The sequence below is a fragment of the Mugil cephalus genome, chromosome 9 (assembly GCF_022458985.1).
Source record: "Mugil cephalus isolate CIBA_MC_2020 chromosome 9, CIBA_Mcephalus_1.1, whole genome shotgun sequence".
Classification (NCBI taxonomy): domain Eukaryota; kingdom Metazoa; phylum Chordata; class Actinopteri; order Mugiliformes; family Mugilidae; genus Mugil; species Mugil cephalus.
In genome coordinates, this window is record NC_061778.1 from 22,581,627 (window position 1) to 22,607,829 (window position 26,203).

Genomic DNA, 26,203 nt, shown 5'->3' on the forward strand with positions numbered 1-26,203 from the left:
ATTTCTGCTACTTCTGCACACAAGGCAGTTTTTTTTGTGGCAAATGGAATACACTTAAATAAAGTAAATTTAACATGTTCCTCTTATTTGTTTCCTTTTCACAAAGGGTTAACTTCTTGCTCAATGAAGTATAAAAAAAGTTTGAGAAATTTTGCATTTGACATTTGACTGCAGGCTAGGGGGTGTCTTTTTCAGTAGCTTGTTGCTTCCTCTTTTATATGACGAGGTCAGTGAGTTTGTGTCTGATGCTGTTGGAACAGCTATTTCTCCAGCTTCTCCCTCAGAGTAATGCATGTAGGCAGCAGAGAAAACTCTTCTAATGGAGCGTTAGCCATGTATTTACTGGTAGATTTTTTGAAAGGAGCTAATGATGTTAACAACATGCATGGTAAGTTAAAGTACCCATCATTTCTCTGTTATGTACACGTGGTCTTTTTTTTTTTAACAGTTTTTGCTTGCATAATTGTGTGCTATGCGTGTTGTTCATGGTACCCTTTATGGCAGCTAAACTAGGAACGATTCACATCAAGTGAAAGAAATATGTATTCAGGTTGATCTTTTTTTTTTCAGGATTGCTCCAAAAACTGAAATCAAGAGTATCTTTATCAACACAGCATGAACAGGAAGCCAGAGTGACAAAAAACTCGGGCACTTCTGCTGTCTCAGCGGCGCCATCATCATCATCATCATCATCATCATCGCAGAGGACGACTTGTCCGACTAAGGAACAGTTACCTGTTGTTCTGAGCTCTGCCTCGAGGTGGAAGCGGAAATATGACGTGTTTGTGTGCCATAGCTCTGCCCACAGTGACGTTGAAGAGGCCACACGCCTGGTCTCATTCCTTGAGACTTCACCCCGCAACCTCCGGTGCTACTTGTGGCAGAGAGACAATTGTCCAGGAGGCGCAATTTCCACAGAGTTCTGCCAGGCCATGCAGAACAGTCACTTGCGGGCTTTGCTTATCACTCCCAGCTTCGTGCAGGACGACTGGTGCAACTATATGATGCACCAGGCTCTGGCAGAGGGACCTATGTCCAATAGGATGATCCCTCTTATTCAGAACCTGTCCCACTCCCAGTACCCCCAGGAACTGAAGTTCTATTACTACATCGACCTGAGCAAGAACCCAGAAGGCTATACTTTTGTCAACAAAACTGTACTCAAGTGTAAGTCACTGAAAAAAAATATGTTCTCTAGGCCAGTGTCATGAACATAAAGTGGCCATTGATTGTAAATATAAGACAACTGCCTATTCCTTCTGTTAGGAGGTTTGGTTACTTCTAAATACAGCAAAAAATCAAAAGTAGTTTTGGAAGAGAAGCCATCTTTATTAATCTCCTCTTATCATCTTCCACAGACCTCGAAGACCTGATTAAAAAAGAAAAGATTCTTGATTGCAATGTGGACAGATCTGGCGGTGGATTAGACGGAGAAGGTATGCCACAGGGAGACAAAATCACGCCAGAGTCCGCTGGGACTTCTATTCCGTTGGATATGAAACAGGAGAGAGATAAAAGCCTCGGTGACGCTTGTTAGGATCATCATAAACAGTGAAGGATGTGAGTGGAGAAAAAGACTGCTGCAGCTACAGACTGTTTTGCTTTCACACAGTGCAGGTGATGTTAAGGAAAGCTAAGCTAGCGGTTTTGTCATTTTTTTTTTGTGCATTATCACCTATGAGTGAGTATACGTGGTGAGGATGTTCTGTATCAGATTTACAAAAATGGAGTACACATAAAGTTGATCTGCATAGTTTCTGAGCTTGTAAGCTTGTGACCCATGAATCTGATCAATTACAGGCTATAACTTAAAGTGAGAAGTGGACATCAACATACAGCATGCTGTAACAGGACATAGTGTGTGCCACTAGGTGGCTCCCTTTAAAGACCTTTCATTGCAGTATCTTGTCTTTGGACAGGAAAATAGAGGAACAATATGTCAGTATAAAAATATGTGAGAGGAGCATCAAATGTTTTATTTGATAATGACTTCAGGACATTTAAATCATACTTACAAGATAAAACAGCAGCAAAACATGTTCTTCTTCTTATTGAATTTATTGAGTCACCCTAATGCATGCATCACTTCCACATAGTTAATATTGGGTTAATTGGTATCTCTTAACACCAGTCAGCCACAGCAATTACAACCACACTGACAGGAGAAGTAAATCACATTGACATCTGGTCACAATACAATGTTGTGCTGAGGCATCGCCACTCAATGACACCAACACACACAAAAACAGTTTAGGAACATCTAAAAAAAATAAAAAATAATTTAAGACAGCACAAGGTGTTGACCTGAGGCCTGAAGCACCAAGCAGGATTGCGGACTTGGCGAGGTAACTTCAGGGTTAACCCTGGGTTTCCGGTATCACAAAACTGGATTATCCAAAAAAAAGCGTTGAATAAGGTCAGCTGGACTTGTAGAATTTCTTGAAAGCCGCTGCTGACCTTATTCAGCGCTTTTTTGGATTACCATGACCTGGATGACTGAGAACCTTCACAGACATGAAGCTGGATTAATTCTTATCGAGGTACGTTACCAAGGTAACTTAACGGTAAACCTGACTTGGGTCAGGGTAACTTTCAGGATTTATCTGAACCCATTAAAAGGCTCCACCCACCGACCAATCAGCTGTTCGGGAAAGAATCACGTGCCCTTTCATTTAAAACCCAATTGAGATTTTAGCCCAAATCATGGGAAGAGCGTTACGGCATGAACACATCTCCCACGCAAAGAATAGAGTATATTTTAGCCATTTGTCCCCGCTACGCTCAAACACAGCTCAAAATCAGGATAATTTAATTCAGGCCAACAACTTGATCTATTGATATGATGTAATTGTAATTATTGTATCCCATGTAACTTTATGGAATTAAGAAATCCAACTCCCCAGATGAAATGATGTTTTTGTGCTTGGTTTTTATCTGCTTCCACATCCTTTGTACTCCAGAGGGGTTACATCTGGAGGCATGACACTAATTGTCATACACGTGATTCATCTGTGCAGCGCAGTGACTGGGTTTCGTGACTGCGTTAAATGTAAACTAACTGAGCCATTGATGTATAATTTTCTGCATTTATGCAATCTGCAATCCTTTGCCATGCCTTATGGCGTCTCTTCAGTGCAGCCGCGGCGTTTGACTTTTCGAGATTTCGACTGATATTTACGTTATTTTCTTCATATTTGAGGAGAATCAGTCTTTGCTCCTTTTTGCTGGCGGATCAGCGCTCATGATTGTGATTGGTCTGCTTTTTTAATTTTTATTTTTTTGTTTTTGTATATATATAAATGCAGCATAATCCTCCCATTTCCCCATCCCCCTAAACATTTCGCACCACAGTGAAAGATCCTTGATAATCTCTTCTTTTGTGGCAAGCCAACATTATATCATGAAAATGCAGACTAATCTTTAAAAGGCACAGATGTTCTGCGAGGCTTTGGTTTGTAACCATTGTAAACCCTTGTAACATACACACACGCGTAGTGAGTTATCAGGCTCCGGAGAACACATTTCAAAAAAAAAAAAAAAAAAGACATGAAAGGCACTTAAATTTAACATTTATATCATTAATAATCACATTGTACCAGATGTTGCGTGTTTTTTTTTTCTTTTTCTTTTTCTTTTTAATGCATTGCTGTTCATGTGGAAATCTGGTCTGGGGTTTTAATAACATCTGCTTGGTGGAAGGACTGACTACACATAAAGACGGATGAACAATGTTTTCTGCGCAAGGCTGGAAAGATGATTGTAAATGTGGGAGTTTTTAAGGGTTGATTCACTTCCGTTTAGTTTTTGTGATATGACAAGAGAACCTTAACGATAATATCTCATACTGAGCTTCTGTTGAATGCAAAGCTTTTCCAAATATTTAAATCTCCAAAGTGTATGGACTGTACAAACTACAGTAAACACATTGTGACAACAACGTGCCACAGTCATTTTCTGGATTCATTTCATGATCATTTCTTCATAAACTCAGCTGCTTATACTCCAACCTCAATACTAACGTCCTTGTCTAAAACCACACTGAAGGATTCTGTATATTACCGCAAGACCAGACATTTTCAGTTCAATAAACCCTGACTAAAAATAGGATCTCAGGTTTTTCATCTCAGGATTAAATGTAAAAATTGCTCACAAAACAAACTGTGGTTTCAGAGCGGGAATCCCCCTGAACAGGCGCGGTATGTGTAAGCATCCCAGGCTGAGAAAGTAAAACAGAGGACATAGTGTGGGCCACCAGATGGCAAGCTGTTGTGCTTCAGACTGCCAGAAGTACGAAAAAGCATTCAGCTGTTAGTCAGCATGGTGGTCTGAGCTGGGCGCGGTGGCACTGACCTGAACGTTTCTATCGGAGGTGAGGACACCCAGCTGGATGTGCTGCAGCGAGCAACCAGCTGGAGTAATTAAACAAGATCCAAACACTCGAACGCGATTGAGTGAATGTTGATCATACATTGCGGTGACAAACGAGGAGCCTGCACATTGTGCGTAGCGGCACGATGGTTTTATGCACAAAATAAGCTCATACAATTTACACTGGACACACCTTTTAACGTCAACCCACTGCAGGAGTATTTGTGATATTTCGTGGTGATACATTATTCTGTATATGCTTTGGGTTCATGCCTGTGTCAGGAACGGTCGGCTGCGTTGTTGGACCCAAGTGCAAGACAGAGTTGAATGAGGCAGGAGTTCGCTGCAGACACGGCAGAAAAAAAAGCAGGATGAAAAAACCATGGGACAAAGGCAAAATGACTGCAACAATGCAAGAGAATACAGGGAGAGGCAGGGCTGTAGATACACATGAGGGCAGAAGGATGACCAAACACAGGTGAAACTAATGAGGGCAGAGCACACAAGGGGAAACCAATAAGCAATCAAGGGAAGGACAAAGCCTGAGCTATTGTTTTATAGTGCTTATTTCCTTCTTGAACAATCGAGAGTCGAGTATCTTCGCCAAATCTAGTTTCCCTTACATGTCCAAAACAGTGCGAGTGTCTCAGGGCCGGGATCCAAAATATGATAACATTTCAGTATGGTTTTTTTCTTTTTTTCTTATTGAAAGATTTTGCCGTTTTCTTCGGTTAGCGCAGAAAGAATGAACAACAGCCATTGTACGCTGCGATGGACAAGATTTACAGACACCACAACTTGATAGTGAAATGCTGCTGTGGAGCTGGTGAACCCTTCAGGCCCTCTCCGAATGTTTACAGAACACTAACATCGTCCTTGGTCTCGTGCCAGAAAACATTTGTTCAGAGTCTAATCTGAGTTTACACTTGCGTAAAACAATTCTGCTGCCAGCAGATAGTGAAGGTATTTTGAGAGCGCGGGCGGCTTTTCCTAAATTTACTCACAGATTTGTACATTTAACCAAAAGGCCAGCACCTACGGCAAATAAAGCAGCTTCGAAGGTGACAGAAGCTCACGCTGATCTGGTTCTTGGATTTCGCTCTGCCATCTCCTTTCTTGACGGATTTTTAAAACAATACTCTAAACAGCAACTCCTCTACAGATGTAGGCAAAATATGCAGGCGTGTTGGTTAGCAGGGTTTGGGCAAATTATGAGAATTAGCAGATGACTATCAGATGACGCACAGAGGTTCATTAACCGCAGGAAGGCTTTTATGCAGCCATGATGTTTGGATTTGTCTGCCTCCTCCTGGATCAAAGTTCATGAGGGATGAACTGTAGTTTGAGGTCTTCCTAATCATAAAAAACAACCACAGTTACATCACTTCTTACCTCCCAGGCTACTTCAGGAATCATATTGCTACGTGAGACTCTTCCCCTTCTCAACAAACATATGGCCGTCAAGGCGCAGATGTGATCTAGACAAAACAAAACGGCAGGAGTTGAGGATGAAGCTTCGTAACTACAGGCAGCAGGTTTTCAGTGTGAGTTTGTTTAAAACACACACACAGATTTGGCCAAAATGCACTATTACTCAATAGGAACAAAATCCTCCAGATAAGCGATCGCAATCAATGTCTCATTAATATTTAACTGAGATCTTCATAACAGTACAATGAGCAAGATGACTAAAACAAAAATAAATAAGACATAAATCAAGTGCTACATTCCTGTACAGTTACTCCTGTACAGAAGTTATTTTGGGGCTTTAGCTGAGAATCTGCTTTATATACTCCTCCAAGTTTTAGTCCACCACTGAACTCCAGGAGAAGTGCTGGGGATACCAGGCTGGAGTTGGAGGTGGAGGAGCGGAGAAGGATGTTGGGGTCGGCAGTGCCGTCTGTATTCACGGGTAACGTGAAGTCAGCAGGACGGATGGACTGTGAGCACTTGATGGGACCCAGAGGGAGTGTGTCATGAGAAGTGCTTGGAGACCTGGTTCATAGGACCACGGTACGTCTTCGGGCGGACACGCTGGGTGGCATTTACGTCCCTCCCTCAGCGACAAGGACAAGGAAACATCATGCGACATGACCCACACCGCTGATGTTATGCAACTGAAATTAAATCAGATTTTCTAACTGCTCCACAGATGCCATGTTTACAAACTATGGCTTCGGCAAGGTAAGGAGGTTTATGCATGACCATTTTTTTTTTCAAAAACTATTTACAGATAGATTATTCCACTTGTAATTAACTGTATCACAAGGTCACATACATTCAGTTGACACCCACAGTGTCTTTAAAACACTTGGAATACCTAAAGATGATACTATGGCTTTGAGTGAAATGATAGTGTATCCTTGGATGTACTTTAAGGACCGGCATCAAACTCATTGCTTCTCTGCACTTAAGACGGGGAATGTTTGCTTAGATTAAATAACAGACTGTGAAAAAAACGGAGTTGAAACATAATCAGCTGAGGTGTATCCAAACTTCTGACAGCATGTGTAAGATTTTTTCCAAGTTTTCCAAGTAAAATGCATTCTGGCATTGCAATTTCCTTGTTTCACTTTAACTGTTGCCGTCAGGAAACACAGTCAGCTAGAGGGTGGTACGTTGTTTGCGCTTAGAGAAATGAGGCGGGTCGAGGACGAGATATGTCCGGCGCACATCCAAAAAAATAAAACGTTACCCGATAGGTGTGCTCAAGTTTCGACTTGTCAGTCCCACAGTCGTGGAATTTGGGTCTACCCTCTCCAAGCGCCCAGTGCGCGTACCCACATGCGCATGCGCCGAGAGGGAAGGGGACGCGCTGTAACACAGGCTCTACCCTGGACCGCTATCTGCATGCGAGATTTCATGCCAGTGCGGCCGAGAGAGAAGCACCCCGTGGTTGCCGTCTCTGCTTGTGAACTACGCTGTTCGGAGGGATGAGCCTTGACGCCCTCGTCCCATCACCGCCGCTTCTTCCCGTGCCCGTGCGCCGCGGCCAGACGCTCCTTTCTCCTTCGCCCAGCCAGTGAATGCCACCCAGAGAAACGTGAACTTGGTGGCAACAGTATTTGAACAACACAACAGCAGGGTCTCTCCGCGGATTAAACCTCATCTGTACGTACAGTGGTAAGTAAGACCCTCCCTCCCCAGTTCGTTTTTCCAGCGAACGCAGTGGCCTATGTGTGGTAAGAGTTTAGTGGGTTTGCAGAGAGACATGAAACAGCGCCGATCTGTTGTAACTGGCTTCACTGGATCACAAGATGTCACATTTAATTTAGCTGGTGCGTGGCAGGATTTGGAAGTCCGCGTCACTGTGATTACTTTGATTCAGTGGCTGCTCGCCTGTGGTCTGGTGGTCACATACATAGAGGCAAAACCTGGTCACACTATTATTGAATTAATTCAGCCTCACAGTCGTTAAATTTGATGTGGAAGTGAGTCTAAATTGCAGCCTGGTTTCACTGTAATTTCTCAGCAACTCCAACAAGCAGGCAATGAAAGACTAGGGCATATTTTTGGTCAGTGCTGGTAGTTCAGAGCCCAGGGATCTGCCTTGGCATTATTGCAACTGTTGCCATGAAGAAATGTGCTTTTTTTGTTTTTGTTTTTCCTATTTCTGTTTTTGATGATCTGCTGGAAAAGATTATTCTTCTTTTCAGATGTGTTACTTCGCACCAGAGCTTTGATTGATTTTTGATGTAACATTATATGACGTATGGAGAATAATACCTTTCAGAAGGCACCTTGGGGCAGTTTGCACACTCATCTTATTTTGATTACATTAGAATTAAATTAGTTTGGTTTTCCTTATCACATCCTTGTTTGCTCCATGCAAATAATGGAATGTAAAGTTAGGTTATACCTGGCAGTGGGAGGCGTTACCAAGACATATCACCTATTAGTCCTGGTGACGTCTTAACTCAGGACACTCAAATGTGACTGAAGTCGTTTCACAAGGTATGGATGTAGTCATTTGGGATTAGAGATGGATCACTGAGATCACTGGCATCATGACACACTCTTTTGTCTTGTTTTCATGTGTAATTTGTTTTTCTTTTATCTTTTCTGTTGCATTCAGCCAGTGAAGCAGCAGCTACATAAGAGAGATTGATTTTTCTCACAGATGTTGGATTTAATGGGGCTTGGAGATATTTAGCACATGGCAACTTGTAGCAAATGAGCTGAAACACATGATATGCCCTCTGCAGTAGTGACTCATTCCTGATTGAATCAATTAGACTTGGTAGATAAAAAAAAGAAGAAGAAGAAAAAAAATATGATGAACACATATCGTCCCTCACAACGTTCATCCCAGGCATAATGTAATCACCCTCTGACTCTGGTGCACTGGTTTTTGTAGTGAAGGCCCAGTGGTGTCCATTAGCGATTGAGTTTTGTTTTTGTTTTTTCCCCCAAAGTGAATTAGATCAAATTCTCCTCATGAGAAGGTATAGAACAAGGCTGCAATGTAACTGGACAAGGAAAGCCTGCGTGCAGTGCACAGTCAGACTGATCAATCTGTAACGTTTACACCCGTTAGGTAAAGGGGCTCTTTTGTGAAAAATGCTTATTATACTTAAGTTATAATTTTCTTGCTAGGTCCGCATTTCAAAATAACTCTATCAAGCTGAGAAGTCAGGCGCTGATGACATCGTGGTTTCACAAATGGGTTATTCATGTCAACATTAAGCTAACAAAGAGTCACGGATTCATCTTGTCTAATGAAACACTGAATGTGGTTTACTTGCAGGCGGCAAGGGGACGCCGTGTGTGCTGTTGCTTCAGAACAAGTCCGTTGTGGGTTGGAACATGCAGTCAGTTCAAGACTGTCAGTGTGGAGCATAGACGTTCTCACTTAGTTTTCTCTGAGTGCTGCAGCCCCGTTTGGGTGGATTGAAGGAGGGCTGCAGAGAATCGCTGAGGCACTCTAGGACCTCACTTCATGTGTTCTATATTAAACTTGGCCTAGTGCTGTTTATAAATGTACATTATCATCATTTTGCGTCCAATATTAAGCCATTCAAGTAATACACAGTTTCACATATTCCATTTTTTTCAGAATCAGAAAAAAAATTATTTATCCCTGAAAGGGCAATTAGGAGGGCGAAGAGCGGTACATAAAATAAGAGTAAGAGAATAAGATAACAAAAGAATAAAAATTGCAAAAGTGGGCAAAAAACCCCCAAAAATCATACATTCAACTGTATATCCATAGCGATCAGGGCTCTAAATTAACACACGCCAACCCACCAAAGAGGAAGTGGAGGAGGAGGATATTGGACCTTGTGAAAAAAAAAAAAGAAGAAGGTTTAACTGTAAATGGCTCCTCACTTGTCGTGATCACAAAAACAACATAATGTTCTGTCAGGATTGCCGAATGTATGCTAAAGAAAAACACACCGTCCGAAGACAGTTCAGAGAGCTGACCATGGTTAACCTTTACATACAAGCATTTCACAGTATCCCCCTCATAAGGGCTCATGAGTAATGAAGTGTTAGGATAATTTTTGTATGTACTTTGTAAACTTTCGAAGTTTCATTTTATTGTAATTATTTTATTTGGATATACATTCCCAACCTCATTGTAAGATTAATTTAAAGCTTTAGTTAATAAAATGATCAAATGAATTCAGTGGCTCTCATAATCTCTTTTCTGCACGGAAAAAAAAATGTGGCTAATGGACATTATGATTGGCTAGTAACTTCAGAAACTTAGCAGCCACATTGGCTGGGGGTCAAAAAAATTAATTTAGAGCCCTGGTATGGATATATATAGACTTAGACCGAGACAGACTTTAATGATCCAAGGGGGAAATTACTTGGTCACATTAGCTTAGCACATAAAACAACACTCTTTAAAACCACAAGTAAAATAAAGATAAAATAAGATTAGATTAAAGTAGTTTGCAAAACTGGGTGTGAACAAGTGAAACAGTTGTTTGGTCACTTCCATAGCAACAGTGGCATTGATCGCGTCACATGGAGTTGCCTTGTAAACTCCAACACCCAGGAGTGCGTCTCCATCCATCCTTAGAGTCTTAAAGCCGGGAACAGACGCACTATAGTCCCTATGTTTCCAGGTCTCCTCAAAACGCAAAGCACTTCTTACGACACGTTCCCTCTGGGTCCCAACAAGTGCACTCAGTCCATCCCTTTGACCTCACGTAAGGACACACATACACACACACACACACACACACACACACACACACACACACACACACACATCAAACTGAGCATCATAATGGGGAAGAAAGGGGATTTAAGTGACTTTGAACGTGGTATGGTTGTTGGTGGATTATTTCAGAAACTACTGATGTATGTACAACCATCTCTAGGGTTTACAGAGAATGGTCTGACAAAGACAGAATATCCAGTGAGCGGCAGTTGTGTGGATGAAAATGCCTTGTTGATATGAGAGGTCAGAGGAGAATGGGCAGAGTGGTTCAAGGTGATAGAATGCAGAATACCATCTCTGACGACATTCAGTGACGACATTCAGATGGCAGGGTCAGAATTTGGCGTAACCACACTGTGTCAGAAGAAACTGTAACATCGCCATTTGAATGAAGCAATGAGTAACCGCATTCAGCACATGCATGTTGACTTAAGAAAATAAGACTGCTGAACTGTAGCACTGCTAACGTTAGCCACACTCAGCAAATACAGAAACAATGCCATGAACGGTTTAATATGGCTTTTAATCTTGTTAAATGTTGCCCATTTCGCCTAATATTAATTATTACTTTAAGACTAGGTGACATTAAATTTTTTAACTGCAGGTGTGTGTGCACAGCGTACACCGGTCCCCCCACCCTCCACAACAAGCTTTCTCAACTTAATTAGTCTGATAAACATTGCTCACAAAACGTCAAAAGAAATGAAATATTCGGACACTTACTTTCCTTGTTTAACAGGAAGAAAATATAGAAGACGTGTAACATGAGCAAGAAAAGAAGGCTACTGGTGCTATAGCACTGCTAATGTTACCCACACTCAAACTACGCACCACGCAAACTATGTGATTAACCGTTTGAAATAGCCATAAATACACACACACTTAATTATTTCTTTTTAGTTTTAGACAAACTGCTGACCAAGTTAGACACGTTAATTTTTTCAACAGCAGAGCTCGTCAATGTTACGTTAGTCTAACAAATAAACATAAACTCACAAAACGTCAAGAAATGTAATATCCGTATACTTACTTTACTTATCAAACAGAAAAATGCAACTGTACCTACACCTTCTGAATTCAAGTTTCTGTTTTAGTTTTTTTATCAACGACTAACCTTGTAAATCCTAAATTCACAGAGTGAAGTAGATGTTGAACTCTGAAACTAAAATGTCGTCGACGATAGCTTCAAGGTTTCTTCTGAAAAGGAGAATGGGAGGGAAGGAGCGGAGCACATGGGTATCAACATAGACATTAATACATATTAATACGTATTAATGTCTATGGGTATCAACCGCGCAGCTGCCCATAATGCATTGCAACTCACAAAAACGTGATGACGCAAGCTTTTTTATCCAGACACTGTCTCAAAGGTCAAGTTGACTTACATTACTAATTCAGTTGGACCTCGATTGTCAATTTAGCATTTATTTTGTAGTTGAGACGTTTTTAACAAGTAATTTAATGTTATTATAACAACCTCAGTAATCATTTGTCCTACGGACATAGGACAGTGTTGGGCACGTTACTTATAAAAAGTAATTAGTTATAGTTACTAGTTACTTCTCCCAAAAAGTAACTGAGTTAGTAACTGAATTACTCCACTATAAAAGTAACTAGTTACCAGGGAAAGTAACTATTGCGTTACTCTTCTTTTTTTAAGTTTAAATATGTCTAATAATTTGGATTTTTTTCTTAGCAGGTTTCACAAGCCAGTAGCATATAGTAGAATTGTATAGACACGTACTTACACAGAACTTTTAACATTTATTGCTCCTCTGACCCCAACTGGTAGACATATACATCAGCAAAAGTCCGAGGTCGGACCTCCCGCTGTGAGAGCTGCTTTCCCACTCTTTCAAAAGTTTGCTGATATTAGAATAAATCACTGTGTCCTGATCAGAGCCCGGTATTTGCCACCAAATCCCCCTTTTCTCGGATGCAGAGCGCTGCAGTGATCGTTAAAGTGTGGGAGATCGCTGTACATGCTTGATATAAACACAGTCACCGTTCACCTATGTGCTTCCATTAACCATCGTGAAACAACACATTTGATTTGTTTGATTGAAAAAAAAGGAACAATTTCTGCCCTTCAGAGATCAGTCTTTATGGGAGATGATCAAAACTTGTTTTTGATCTGGAGCTTCTACAGTTATACAGTCTGTCAGGTTCGTCGAGTCATAACAGGCAGATGTAACAGTCAGACATGAGTCAGAGAGAAAAACCCGGGTCGACCCGGTCCAACCGTTGACTTTTCCTCCACATGCGGCATTGCTGCCGCTTACCCCTGCTAGTTTGGTGTGGGTGTTATTTGTGTATAACCTGAACACTGCCTGAGATTGGCTTATCGTGAAAGCCTACTGCACCTTAGCCAATCACCATCACCTATGAGGTTGTTTCGCCCCTCTCCCCGCCAAAAAAAAAAGAAAAAAAAAAAAAAAACAGCTTTGCGGTTCCCGTGACTGAGAGACCAAGTAACGCGCCCCATTTAATTTTCAGTAAAGGAAACGGCGTTATAAATATGGAAACAGTAAGTGGTTACTTTACCCTGTTACTGATAAACGCTGTTTATTTTAACGCTGTTTATTTTAACACTTTTATTGTTAAGATAACAAACAGTCAAAATCACATTTTACGGCGTGAGGATGGTTTAAATGCCACTGCCTACCTGAGTGTATATATATATATATATATACATATATATTATATATATTATACAGCCTCACAAAATGGCCGCCCCTACTACACTTCCCAGCAGGCCTCACTCCTCCCCCAGGTGTAGCTGCTCAGGTCCCCTAATTAAGAGAGAGCTGGGAAGAAAAGAGAGGAGCTCAAGACAGAGGAGGGCTTTTGCTGGTGTGGAAGGTGCTGGAGAATGGACGGCGAGGAGACTGCAAACAGGGGAATGAGTTAAAAGAGGAAGCAGGGGAAAAGGACAGATAGTTGTGGAGAAAGATTTTGGTGAGGTGGAAGGACTTACAGGACCTCCTAACTCCTATGGGACACCAGTTGAGTAGTAGTGGACTTTTTCTTTGGAGCAATAAAGTTTGTTTTCCTTTTTGAAGCTTCTGTTTTGCCTGCTCTTTCAGTTTTTGCACTGCCTCCACTCTTCCCGCTCAGAGTACCTCTCATGATGTCACAATGCATATACATATGAAATTAAAAGATACAGAAAATAAAACAAAGCGATCCATTTTGGCCTCGGTAGTTGGCTGATGGGAACGAGCTGCACCGTGAGCTGCACAACTTGTCTTCTGCTAATATTGCGGCATATTTCACATGGGGACTGAATGGGCTTTCAGCCAATTGCAGAGAACCTGACAGAGACGGCGTGATTGGCTCAGTGGGTGGGAATCTGTTCTCTTTTGCTGTTTTTGCCATCGGCGATGGACTGGTGACCCGTCCGGGGTGTATCCTCCTGTCTTCCCTGAAACTCTGCAGAATAAAGCTGGTGAATTAAAGGTCCTATTTTGCTTTCACTGCTAAGCACTGAAACTAGACCTCCCACACTGTCCTTCCATCCCAAGGTCAACACTAAAAACAAATGAGGCCTGCCCTTAAAATTTGCACCTTTCGGGAACAGTCTGAGGAAAGAGGAAATTAAGTCACTATGTTCATCACGCAAGTCCCTTTTAAAAGCACATTTTGTAATATGTAGCACCTTGCATAACTTTATTTCTGAGATACATCTAATTTATTCATTTGTATGCCATCCTTAGTAGCCAAGGTACCAAGGAATCTTATCGTTGTACAATTATAAACGAATGCTGTAAGTAGCCATCATGTTTTGAATGCAGTCAAATGTGATGCAAACTGTGGTGTGCATTGTATTCAGTGTATTCAGACATGCGACCTTGATTCAGTATGCTTTAACAGAATGTGACAACCAGGTGGAAATGGTCAGATGCTGCCAAAAATAATGAGCCGTGCAAATGTTTTCTTTCGTGGAGCTAATACAGATGAGACCCGTTTCCAAGTGGGATGTAATGTACCTGCTGAGTCACCAGAGAGTGTTTTACACAGTACACACACACCCACACTCACCTGTCAACAGTTGTGGATTAAACTTTTGAAGGCTGTTTATACAACCCAAATCTTTATTAATTTGTTCTTCATCTCATGACCGAGAATGAATTAAATTCTCACCCTGAGAAGAGTGAGAAGACGGCCGGTGGAAATGAATTTTTTGGTGATAGATGAAGACATGTAAAGTCAGCTGATTTGGGTGTATTTTGTGTGAGAAGATCAGTCAGAGTCACAGCAACACAGTTTAATTGCTGAATAAAGACAGGCTTTCTCTGCCGACTTTTGACTTTCTGCGCCAAGCAAGGTGGAACCACTTTCAGAAGTGAAATGAAATGTCCGCAGCTTTCATTTGCTGTCTATACCTTGGTTAACTTTTAATCTAACGGTTAACATTTAATCTAAATGGTTAATGTAATTTACATATTGTTTAATTATATTGGAAATTGTATAATGTGTAACTGGCGATACTTGTGTGGGTGTATGTGGGGGACACAACCTCATTGTAGGCTCCCTTTATCTGTCTGTGGAGCTGAATTAGCTGTCTGTGGTATATCGTGTGTGGTGACTTTGTAAATTGATGTGAGAGGTCAGAGAAGAATGGGCAGACGCTTAACAACTGGTGTGGGGGATATTTTCTTGCCACACTTTGGGCCCCTTAGTACAAATTGAGCATGGTTTAAATGTCACAGCCTACCTGAGTATTGTTGCTGACCATGTCCATCCCTTAATGACCACAGTGTAACATCTTCTGACGGCTACTTCCAGCAGGATAATGCACCATGTCACAAAGCTCATATCATCTCAAACTGGTTTCTGGAACATGACAATGAGTTCAATGTACTCCAATGGCCTCCACAGTCACCAGATCTCAATGCAATAGAGCACCTTTGTGATGTGGTGGAACGGGAGATTTGCATCATAGATGTGCAGACAACAAATCTACGGCAACTACGTGATGGTATCATGTCAATATAGACCAAAATCTCTAAGGAATGTTTCCATCACCTTGTTGAAAGTATGCCATGAACTATGCCGTGAAGAATAAAGGTACTTCTGAGCAAGGCGTACCTAGTAAAGTGGCTGGTGAGTCACCTGTTTGTTGTCATGTGCTATGGTCCCCTCTTTCAATTGCTACTGTTATGAGGGCATTGCCTGTGATATTTGTTGATTGCATAGTAAGATTTTCCTACGTGGCCCCACCCGAATTTCCAAATCCAAAAGCCACTGCTAGACAGACAATAGTAGGATGGGTGGAGAGGTGAAACCAATTTTGAGAGAACTCCAGATGAAGTAGTCACACTGGAGGTGATACAGAAATATGTTCAGCTAAGCATCCGTTAAAGATTTTCAATTATAGAGTGTCCCATGCTCCCTTTGCCAGTTTATTAGGTACACTAGTGAAAACAAATGCATTCTTATATAAGTCTCCTGCATTAAATCTTAGCTTCATGAAAGTTATGGTATTGAGCATTTGTTGAATGTATTTTACCAACACATGTTTCCATTATTTTGTCAACACAAATTTGGTCAGTGGGCTGGGCCAGATAAACACTTGTGTTTAATTCAATTCAGCTTAATAGCAACACAAACTACATCCTCCAAAATGATCATCCAGTTTAATTACAACCGTTCCCACGCCGTTTCAACGTAAACTATCAGTAAAGGTAATTTACTGCTGTGCTTAATGAGCAGGCAACTTGCTGTATTCATTATCTGACTTGAGCAGTTTACCCACGCCTATCTTGAATTTGCTGAATCATATATTTTAGCAAGCATTTGCCAACATATACATTATATGACTAATAGTTACCATACACCATTTAAATGAATTCTTTAAATGAATAGTTTGTTGATTATTCAGTACTTGTAACCATTTATTTATTTGTACATCTTAACATTTGTTTGTCACATTATTGATTAATTGATTTGTTTAAGTGTTACCAGCTACCGCGGCCATTTATTTACCTGGATATTTCAACCGATCACTTTTAGGCAACTGCTACAGCCATTTATCCAAGCTGTTTCACCTCTGCATATAGCTTGCTTACTTGATTATCTGTTAATTTGAAATATTTAATTTATTTAGACATTCATTAACAAGATACAAAGTAACTTGATAATATTTCACAATGTAGAATTAATGATAAATACTTTGCACTCTTGAAATGCGGAAGATGAGAAAGGAGCAGGATGTCGGTGAAACACCACATCCGTGGCCCAAAATTCCCCTCATCATCACCACAAAAGCCCTGCTGTGTAACCTCTAGGGTACATTCTGCACACTTTAAATTCTCTGAAGGTGCCTTTCGCCGTGCAGATGCTTTTAGAAACCAGAATGGGATGATTAAAGCCTGTGATGTCTTTGAAAGCTTTTCTCCATAAAAGCGGTCAAAATGTTACAAATGTGCACCAGATTTAGCACGTCTGACTGGATTAAACTCCGGGATTATGTGTTTTAGAGGCGATTTTCCATTGTGAGCATGGCGCACATGTTATTTTCTTCAGCGAGTGGGAGAGAGAGCTGGTAGGTGGAAAGGTTTTAGAGGAGAAGGTCATGTTGTCGTTTATGTCTGCGGTGTGTTGCAAGGACTTGGACCCATTTAGAATCGACCCAGTAAAAATCGCATAATAAATCTGTTAGGCCTTGTATTCTGTCTTTAGAGATTGCTAATGGTGCAAGGACACCTGTCTGTGTGTGTGTGTGTGTGTGAGAAGGCATGTTATCACACTAACTCCCAAAAATGAACACAGTGGCAGCATCTTCGATGTTTTGTGAGTGAATTAATAAAGGTGTGTGGTTGACCTAACCTCTTTTACCTGCGATATATTTTACCTTAGACAATGTCAAGAGCTCATGTTAGTGCATTTAAACCCACACAAATATTGATCTATAAACAGTTTCTTAATGACAGCACTAGCTCAAGTCTATTAATGCTGTGTGCCTACAGTATTAGCCCTCTTAGACCTCACCTTCCCTGGGGATTTGTGAAAAAAGCAGCTTTAACCAATACATTACTGACAACAGTTTCCCATGGACAACCTTTTCCGGAATGTGTGTGAATAAGCTCTTTAAGTTGTCTGTCTACATGTCTTTCGTTTGACTTGCAGCCATGCTTTGAAGATCTGTTCCTGTACGCCTCTCCTATTTTCTTCAAGCTGGATCACATCCAGACAGCTATTGTTCTGCTGTTGTTGTCTGCCTGCAGTCTCTGTGAGAAGGTCTTCAGCGCTTTACGACCTTGGGAGCTGCAGTATCTCCAGCTGTTGTAACTGCTTAATCCTTGCACAGTATGCTGGTGGAAAAAGACGTTTATGAGGCTATATGTAGGGCAGCAACTGACAATTATTTTCATTAGTGTTTCAACTGAGGTACTTATATGATTAGTCACTTGCTTGTTCCGTCTATAAAATCAGAAAATGGTCACGGTATGACACAAAAAACCCATGATGGCATCCTAGCTGTCTAACTAGATGTCCACTTTCAAAAGCCATTTTACAGTGATTTACAACAGAGGAAATCTGCAAATCTTCTTGGAAGCTGAAAACCAGACAATGTGTGGTATGTTTATGCCTCTATGTTGGCAACAGCTACAGCCAAAATCGTTATGTTTTCCGGTTATCTGTCCATCCCAGCTTACGAGTTTCTGTCTGTTTTGATAAATGCAATATTTTCAGAATTTCTCCAAATTTGACTTAGATATTCACTTGGACTGAAGGTGGAAGTGGTTAGAAGTTGGTTGTCGAAGGTCAGAGGTCCCTGTGAGCATGACAAAACAGGTTTCATGATTTCTCTCAACATGTCATATGTCAACATGGCATATGTTATGCTTATACTCGCTGACTGTGAAAATGGGCGAACCCCTTGTGCAGTTTTGAAGCTCAAAGGTTGTGGCTACAGGCGCTGCCATCTTGGCTAAGCCCGATTCCTCCTAACTCTCGTCTAATTTAAAAATCAAGTAGGTTTATAGTTGCTTGTCATTTCTACTCTGGATGTACAGATGCTGTGATGCTATGCTGTAGCATAATGGTGTACTTTCCCAGAAATGTAACTACTGCAACAACTGTGATTGTTGAAATGAATCTCCTTGTTCACATGTCTCAGTGGCCAGACATGCGGAGAAAATTCCTTTCTCCTTCCTCTCTTTTTTAGTCTCGTACGTAATGTGTCACTACTTATGGTGCACATAAGATGCGTAAAGAGAACTCTGATCTGATCTCAGTCAGAGTAACACGTTTATATACATTCTGTTTTTTCACATGAATGTCTACTCCTATTTCTTCTCCATGTCAGGTGCTTCAGCGATTTCAGCGAAAATAACTGTTTATCCACATTTATTAACTCTCTGTATGAGTAACTCAACTTCCAGTCGTCATTATGTGAAGCAAACAGAGAAACTCAAGAGGCTGCCACTTCACTGGAACAAAATTTCATGCAGTGCAGCAATGAGCTGAAGATGAGCTGATCAACAATCAGCTTCACATTGACATTTAAAAATACTCTTCTAATTGGTTGGCACAGGCATTAATTCTAATTATTTATAAATTATATAAGTAAATGAAATGTAAAAGATACATGTTGATTCAGATTCAGACAGCTTTATTAATCCAACCAGGGGCAATTGGTTTGGACAGCTTGCATACTATTATACTATGTTATACAAGGAACAGGAACAGGAAAGGAACAAATAAAAATAGATAATAAAGCAGAATGGAGCAAGTAAAATTCCAAGGAACACAATGTTATCAGTGTTTTATAAGTAGAATAAAGAGATAAGTAAGGGAAGTTCCCATTTGACCAGTAAAAATAAAAAACAGACATAAAAGAAAAAAAAGAAAAATCATTTTGTAGTTTGCAGTTTAATAAACTTCCATGCATGTTTCTGTTTAGGTTAATTAAATTGACTTGGAAATGCAATTTTATACAAGTGCAGAGTTAAGTAGAAAACCAAAAAAAAAAAAAAAAGTAGAAAACCAGGATGTTATACAAAAAAACTTTGGAGTTGCAGTATTCTTCAAGAGCTTTTATATGTCTGATTATTTCTTTGTTTTTACCACAGGGAGAACACCGGGCCCATCAGATCCCTGGAGGACACAGTGTTTTGACATGAAAGAGGGAAAAGGTGAGATGTTTTTTTTTTTTTTTTTTGACATCTGGTGTCTGTGCAGCTCCCTGGGAAGCTCTGTGGAAAAGATAAAACAAGAGCGTGAAAAAAATCTCCTCCTGCCGTCCTCACCCCCCCAACCCCCCACCCCCCAGGTGGCCAATTCACAACTCGCCATCAACCCCTTCCTTCCTATCACTTGTACTCCATCCCCAACTCCCATCGAGGATACCATCCCTATGACTGTGACACCTGGCCAGGTGAGAGCACAGCTGGAGAAAGTGAAGCAAGTCAAGTCAGTAGGCCCTGAGCGTGTAAACCCCTGGGTCCTGAAGACTTGTGGCTCCCACCTGACTGGCATCCTGCACTTCCTGTTTACCCTGAGTCTGAAGTTGAAAAGGATACCGCTGCTACAGAAAACATCCTACATAGTGCTGGTGCCAAAGACGCCCATCACATCTGGCCTCAGCGACTTCAGACCGGTTGCATTGACGTCACACATCATGAAGGTCCTGGAGAGACTCGTCTTGGCTTAGCTGAGACCCCTGGTGGCCCCTGTCTTGGACCCTCTTCAGTTTGCGTATCAGCCTCATGTTGGTGTGGATGATGCTGTTATCTACCTTAGAGATGGACAGGAGGTTTAGTATAGGACACTGATTGCCGACTTTGTGGAGTGGTCCCGGGCAAACCACCTAGTCCTGAACATGGACAAGACCAAGGGAATGGTCTTTAGGAGGAAAAGGACACCAGTGAAGCCCATCACCATCCAGGGCCTGGGAGTCCACATGAATGACAGGCTGGACTGGAGGGACAACAGTGTGCTCTGTACAAGAAGGGCCTGAGTAGACTACTTTTTCAGGAAGCTCAGGTCTTTCAATGTGTGCAGTGAGTTACTAGACTCTTTCTACCAGTCTGTTGTAGTGAGTGCCCTGTACTTTGCTGTGTTTTGTTGGGGGAGTAAAACCAACAAAAAAGACATCAGTAGGATCAAAAAACTGATCCAGAAGGCTGGATATGATCGGTAGGGAGTTGGAGTCGTTTGTGTAAGTGAGGGACAGGAGGATACTGGATAAACTGTTCTCCATTATGGGCAATCCACCCCAGCCATTACACCAAACACTAGAGGATCAGAGGAGCTCTTTCTCTAGCAGACTGATTCAGCTCTGCTTCCATAGTGAACGCTACAGAACTTCTTTTATTCCGTATTCTATCCAGCTGTGTAAGAACTTATCTTTTTATGACAATTAAGCTACTATGATCAATTAATTTCCCTTGTGGATCATTAAAGTCTGTCTAAGTCTAAGTCTAAAAGGAAAACATAGGCATTTAAAGTCTGCCTCTGTCTGCATTCTGCAGTGATTCCATAGTTTCCTAAACAATTACTGTAGAAACAAATGCAGCCTCACATCCGACTCAGAATGAAACACACTCCATCCACTGTAGCGCCAAAAAGATACACGCTGAATTAGAAGGCAGCAGTGTCATATCATATTTTAAGCTGCGAAATGACAAGTTTGTGTCATAAAGGAGTGGCGCACATCAGAGTGAAATCCTCAGGACATCCCTGTGGTAGTGTTAATCAATCATGTGGTTTCCACTCCTGTCTCCAAGTCTGGGCGAGCATGAGATTTACAGCAGTATTATGTTACTGTCATTGGACTGCAGCAAATGCATGTGCTGTCCCACATCTTAAAATGGACATTCAGCTGTGCACTTCTTCAGTTTGCTATTGATTGAAATGCCGCCATACTTACTCAGCGTGACATCTCCAGTTTACAAGCGTGCTTACTGTAACACATACTATGTATAACGTGTTTCATTTCACAGTGGTTCCTCTTTCAGACCATCGCCTCAGATGAAAAAGATGCTATTTGGACTTAGACTTAGACAGACTTTAATGTTGCGCGAAATAAATTGCCTTGTCATAGTAGCTTAGTTGTTAAAAGGCATTAAAAGATCTTCTGAGCTCCACTTCCCCTCCAGTGTTTGGTGTAGTGGATGAGATGCATTTCAACTTAGTTGCTGAGAAAGGTGGACTTTTTCTCTTTTCTTTGCCTGTCACCAGGATGACCTCATGCACTGTGTAGACATGAGAGGACCAGGAAGGGTGTGAAGATGTCCCAGAAGGCAACTAAAAGTAAGTTATTTTGCCGAAGGTTTTGAATTCTTCAATCCAGTGCTTCTGTCTTTGATAGTAAAACACCTATCGACACTTAACCCTTTACAGGGCACTCATTGAAATACTTGCAAATTATAAATTTCAGCCTTAGAGTGTTATTGTAGGACATCAGGAAACTGTTTTTGTGATTTATTTATTTTTCAAAATTTTTAATTGTCATGGAGAAAATCAAGATTAATGAATTTAACATATATGGTTCCCTGCCCTTAAGTTTGAAACCAATGTAAACATGTATTTACATCTTGAACATGAGTGCTGATTCAACCATTTGTCGGCATACATAATATCACATTCAACAACATTAGGCCTCTTCTTCCTGGTACCTAATAAAGCAGTTATGCTCAGTGTTCATGCAGAGGTGGACCTTACACATCAGACTCTGACTGGCTGAATGAAAACCACATGCTTCTAAACCTCACTGAGAGGATGAGACGTTGATTGCTGGCTTGCTGCGTTTCTAGTCTTTGTGGTGAGCTGATAGAACTTCATATTGAGTGGACAGACATCCGTGCATGCTTATAAGCTAAATTTCAAAAATGTAATGTAATTTACCAGTGATTTACCAGTAATGTAATTTCAAAATGTACTTCCCAGTTAGATAAACTGTTCTTTTAAGTGCCCATCAACATTATTCTCCTAAGTGTACATGTACAGGTGGTGGGAAAGGAAAGCTTACAAGTTCCCGTCATAATGATCTGCCAAAAACTTCAAAAGCAAACCATTGTTGGCCCCCACAATGCTCGTCAGTATGGGAATGGAAAGAAAAGAATACGAACATTCTTGAAATTAATTTAATGATGATATGGTTAGCTTTCCTGGCGTAGGACCGCTCAGCAGGAGTTTTCCAGAACGCGCCCAGTAGCTCAATTTTGGTCACAATCAAATCAAACTCGCGGCTCCAGTTTTTCCGAACGTCTCATCAAAACTCGACGGTTATGTAAAACGGATTTAACTTATGTGAAGATTCAAATGAGTTTCCCTAATTTGTCAGTTTTACACGTTGCCATACAACACTGTGGACAGCTTCCTGTGAACCTGTGCATTCCTCTCTACGTTAATTTCAGTACCTGTACTGTACTCCTGCTTCATATGAGGTCACATATGAGAGGGTTTTAATTGACACTTTTTGCGCAGTTTATTTGACATCAATGACAATAAATGTGTGCTAGAGGTATGTTACCAGTAAAATGATCCTACTTTTTAATTTGTATGTGTTTTCCTCTGTTTTTGTCTCTACTCCATCCAGCATGGTGCCTCAGGCTTATCCCACTTCTCCTCTTCTTCATCTCCTTTGTCACGTACTACTGTTCCTATGCCATACTTCAGAGGTAATTACACACACACTTCTTTCTTCACTCTTTCCTAGCTACTCTCCTACTGAGGTCACACAGTCACATAAAAGCCCATTTCTGGTAAGAAATGTTTTAAAGTCCTGGGGTTTGTGAGTCATTAACAGTTAAGAAAACAGCCACCATTCGTAATCATCAAGCGGTTAGAGCTGCTGGTCAGCTGTGGCCCTCGCACATGCCCATTCTTGCACTTTTTTTGAGCGGTCTGGACTCAGTTACAGGCACATCGCATTTGTATTTGGACTCAGCAGCAGTTTTCATGCCAGCTGTGGTAATCGTCTGTCTTTCAGTTACGGAGGCACCAGCAAGTCTCCCAACAGTAGCAAGTCGCTGTGTGGCGGCTGGCTAACCCAGAAGAAGTGGGAGAGCCTTAACTTCAAGTGAGTAATGGCACGTTTGCTTTTTTTTTTTTTTTTTAACGAACTGACGGGGAGCGCTTACTAAAGCAGCATGGTACGCCAACGTTTTTATTTGAACATAAGGTGCCAGGTTTCTTGAAACTGAACTGCTCTTTACCAGGCGCGAAGGAAAAGCACATTTTTGAGAGAAAGAACAGAGCTCATTATTATATATTTATGAAAAAAAAAGAGAGTTTCCATCTAAATAAAGATTACAGTAAGTTTCAGTCACTCGAGTGGAATGTCTTGATGAAATGGCTGAGAAGGAAAGTTAAATATCAAAACCAACAGTGACTCAGAATGGGCTCTTGATAAAAGTTCCTTGGAGGTGGACAATAGTTTGTTTTGTTAAGCGATCATTGTTCTACATTCCTGAATCCCATCTTGTGTAATTCTCTCTATCATCAGTTTGTTCAGCTGTATATCTGCTCGCCTTTCTCTGGGCTCTGGTCTCCTCAAAAATGTGACGTGGTCTCCATCTGTGTGTCTCGCTCTGAACGACTGAAGGGTCACTGTTTGTTTCTTCAGCCCACTAGACCTTCCTCTGGCTGCCCTTTGACCTTTAAAAACATTTCACATTCACAATCCTTACGTTTTACCCCAGCAAAAAAAAAAAAAAGATAGAAAAAATACAGTTTGTGTTAAGTTGCCGGTTCATTGGCTTTTCACATCAGTCATTACAGTCACAAGGAGACCTTCCAGTAAATCTCAGTGACATTTCTCTAATTAGACCCCTCCCTGGAGGTTTATCCCGATCTCCTGCGGACAGCTAGCTGGCACACGAGAGTAATAAATGTCTAAGGGGCTCACTGTCAAAGACCGTAGGTCATAAACAGCTGGAGTCTGAAGGCAGCGAACAGAGAAAAGCAACTGTTTCACATATTACAACCTGCCACATTTATCTCACTCCGCAGGCCTTGCAAATGTTATTGTTTTCCTTCCCTTCTTCTCAGCAGAGAAATGCCAGCGGAGGGTTTTAATGAGGGGAAATTATCATTGAATGACATCATGTAAACGGCCGATTTTCTTATAATGAGCCTGGTTTACCTGCTTTAATGGATAGCAGAACGTTTGGTAAATTTGAGGCCAAGTGATGAAGTCGTTTTCTTTGGCAGCACAGTTGCCATTGTCTACTGTGTGGTTTGATATTTATTTTCGCTAGAGAAGCAGTTTTCTTCATCCTCGCCGTGTTGAAACTCATTCATATCCGTGCCCTCTCAGCCGCAAAGTCTCCTGCGGTTCATCTGGACAGTGAAGCCTCGCACGGCGCAGTATTATGTTCTAATTCCTGCTCTGACACTTCTCCTGCAGCATTAGCAGACAGACGCAGCTCTTTCTCCAACTGGAGGATTTCTTTTGGCGGGAGCATCTGTCAAAGCTGGCATTACCTTATGGCATTAAGGGCAGTGGTATGTTGATTTTGCACGCTATCCACTGCTCAGCACATGTCTCACTGGTTGATTTACAGATTACCATTATATCTTTCCCATTTCTACTGAACTGATACTTCTAAGCAAATTATGTTAAAACAACATTTATTCTGTTCTCAGATTGATTTTATCATTACGTACCACATGGTGAGATCCGCGGTACTTAGGAGTCATAAAAGCTGATTTATGAAACCCTAATCTTCTTATAAGTGAAACACTAAACTGCAGTTTGTCTATGAGTCGAAGCTCTGCATACAAAGTTGTCAAGTAATGTCTAAGCTCCAACGGTTTCTCACTTTCTCTCCCAGAGCTGCTGCTACTGAAAGTTCTCGCTGTGACAGCAAATTATCAGGTTCCTGCCAACATCAAAAAGTAGGTGTGAATTCTAGCTTGGACCAACTTAGCTTAAAGGTCACCATGTTATTGTTGAAAATTTAATTTATGTTGTTTCCTTTTTGTTTTACGATATGACCATTTATTTTATTTGACTGATAATTGCTATATGAGGATTTGCTTGAACAAAGTGAGAAAAACAAACAAGCAATGCAACATATCTCCTGGCCACGTAACTATAGAACGGATCATGTGGGGGCTGTGTTTCTAAAATGCTGTGCTGCTTGAGATTGTTCAGAACATTAAAAGACAATTGCCATGTTTCAACTGTGCACTTCTCCCGTGTTTTCTCTCCACAGCCTTGAATGCAGAACCTGTGTAGTAATAGGCAACGGCTTCGCCATTAAAAACAGCTCCCTGGGAAGCATCATCAACAAGTACGACGTGGTCATTCGGTATGCGTGAGTTATTTTTAAATTTGTGCAATGAATATTCATTATTCATATTCTTCTTTGATGCACTGACCATGAGAGTGCAGAATTAAAAAAAAAAAAAAGTTTAGAAAATTCAAACTCCAATCCAAATTAGGGTTTTATCAAGAAGTGACTTTCCTGTTTTATATTTTTTCTGACTCAAAAATATCATAATATTAAACCCAGATGTTTTCAGAACCACCTCCTCTTTAAGGACAGCTAGGACTGGGAAGTTAAGAACAGACAGAGCCTTGCTACATGACCTTAAAGAGTGTGGAGGTTATTTAGAAAGCAGGATAGAAATTCACTTGGCTGTAGACTAAGGGTGGACAGTATCCAACTATGTAACCATGTGACTCTGATGCAGAGTCAT

General features: G+C 41.1%; 2 protein-coding genes across 4 annotated transcripts in view; both read left to right on the forward strand.

The window, feature by feature from the left end:
• Nucleotides 1–236: 236 nt before the first annotated feature.
• On the forward strand, nt 237–3,996 carry LOC125013650 (toll-interleukin 1 receptor (TIR) domain containing adaptor protein). The gene is made up of 3 exons (XM_047594501.1): nt 237–388; nt 571–1,167; nt 1,359–3,996. The coding sequence occupies exons 1-3, from the start codon at nt 289–291 to the stop codon at nt 1,535–1,537; spliced, it is 876 nt and encodes a 291-aa protein (XP_047450457.1). The 5' UTR covers nt 237–288; the 3' UTR covers nt 1,538–3,996.
• Nucleotides 3,997–6,458: 2,462 nt separating this feature from the next.
• st3gal4 (ST3 beta-galactoside alpha-2,3-sialyltransferase 4) overlaps nt 6,459–26,203 on the forward strand; it is a 29,613-nt gene continuing 9,868 nt past the window's right edge. Inside the window, exons 1-8 of one of the 3 annotated variants that reach the window (XM_047594013.1) lie at nt 6,459–6,552; nt 19,624–19,686; nt 21,734–21,805; nt 23,094–23,175; nt 23,487–23,576; nt 24,906–25,003; nt 25,333–25,396; nt 25,717–25,812. In XM_047594013.1, the coding sequence (XP_047449969.1) occupies nt 21,784–21,805; nt 23,094–23,175; nt 23,487–23,576; nt 24,906–25,003; nt 25,333–25,396; nt 25,717–25,812 (452 nt within the window). In that variant the 5' untranslated portion in view covers nt 6,459–6,552; nt 19,624–19,686; nt 21,734–21,783. Of the gene's footprint in view, nt 6,553–6,773; nt 7,492–18,301; nt 19,687–21,733; nt 21,806–23,093; nt 23,176–23,486; nt 23,577–24,905; nt 25,004–25,332; nt 25,397–25,716; nt 25,813–26,203 lie in introns of those variants that run through there. The other 2 variants (XM_047594011.1, XM_047594012.1) reach the window with 2 other exon arrangements.

Excerpts from the sequence above, each read along its gene's own strand:
- LOC125013650 (XM_047594501.1), top strand. The coding sequence starts at position 289 with ATGCATGTAGGCAGCAGAGAAAACTCTTCTAATGGAGCGTTAGCCATG. Across the intron at positions 389-570 it reads TGATGTTAACAACATGCATG|GATTGCTCCAAAAACTGAAA; the intron begins GTAAGTTAAAGT and ends TTTTTTTTTCAG. Across the intron at positions 1,168-1,358 it reads CAACAAAACTGTACTCAAGT|ACCTCGAAGACCTGATTAAA; the intron begins GTAAGTCACTGA and ends CATCTTCCACAG.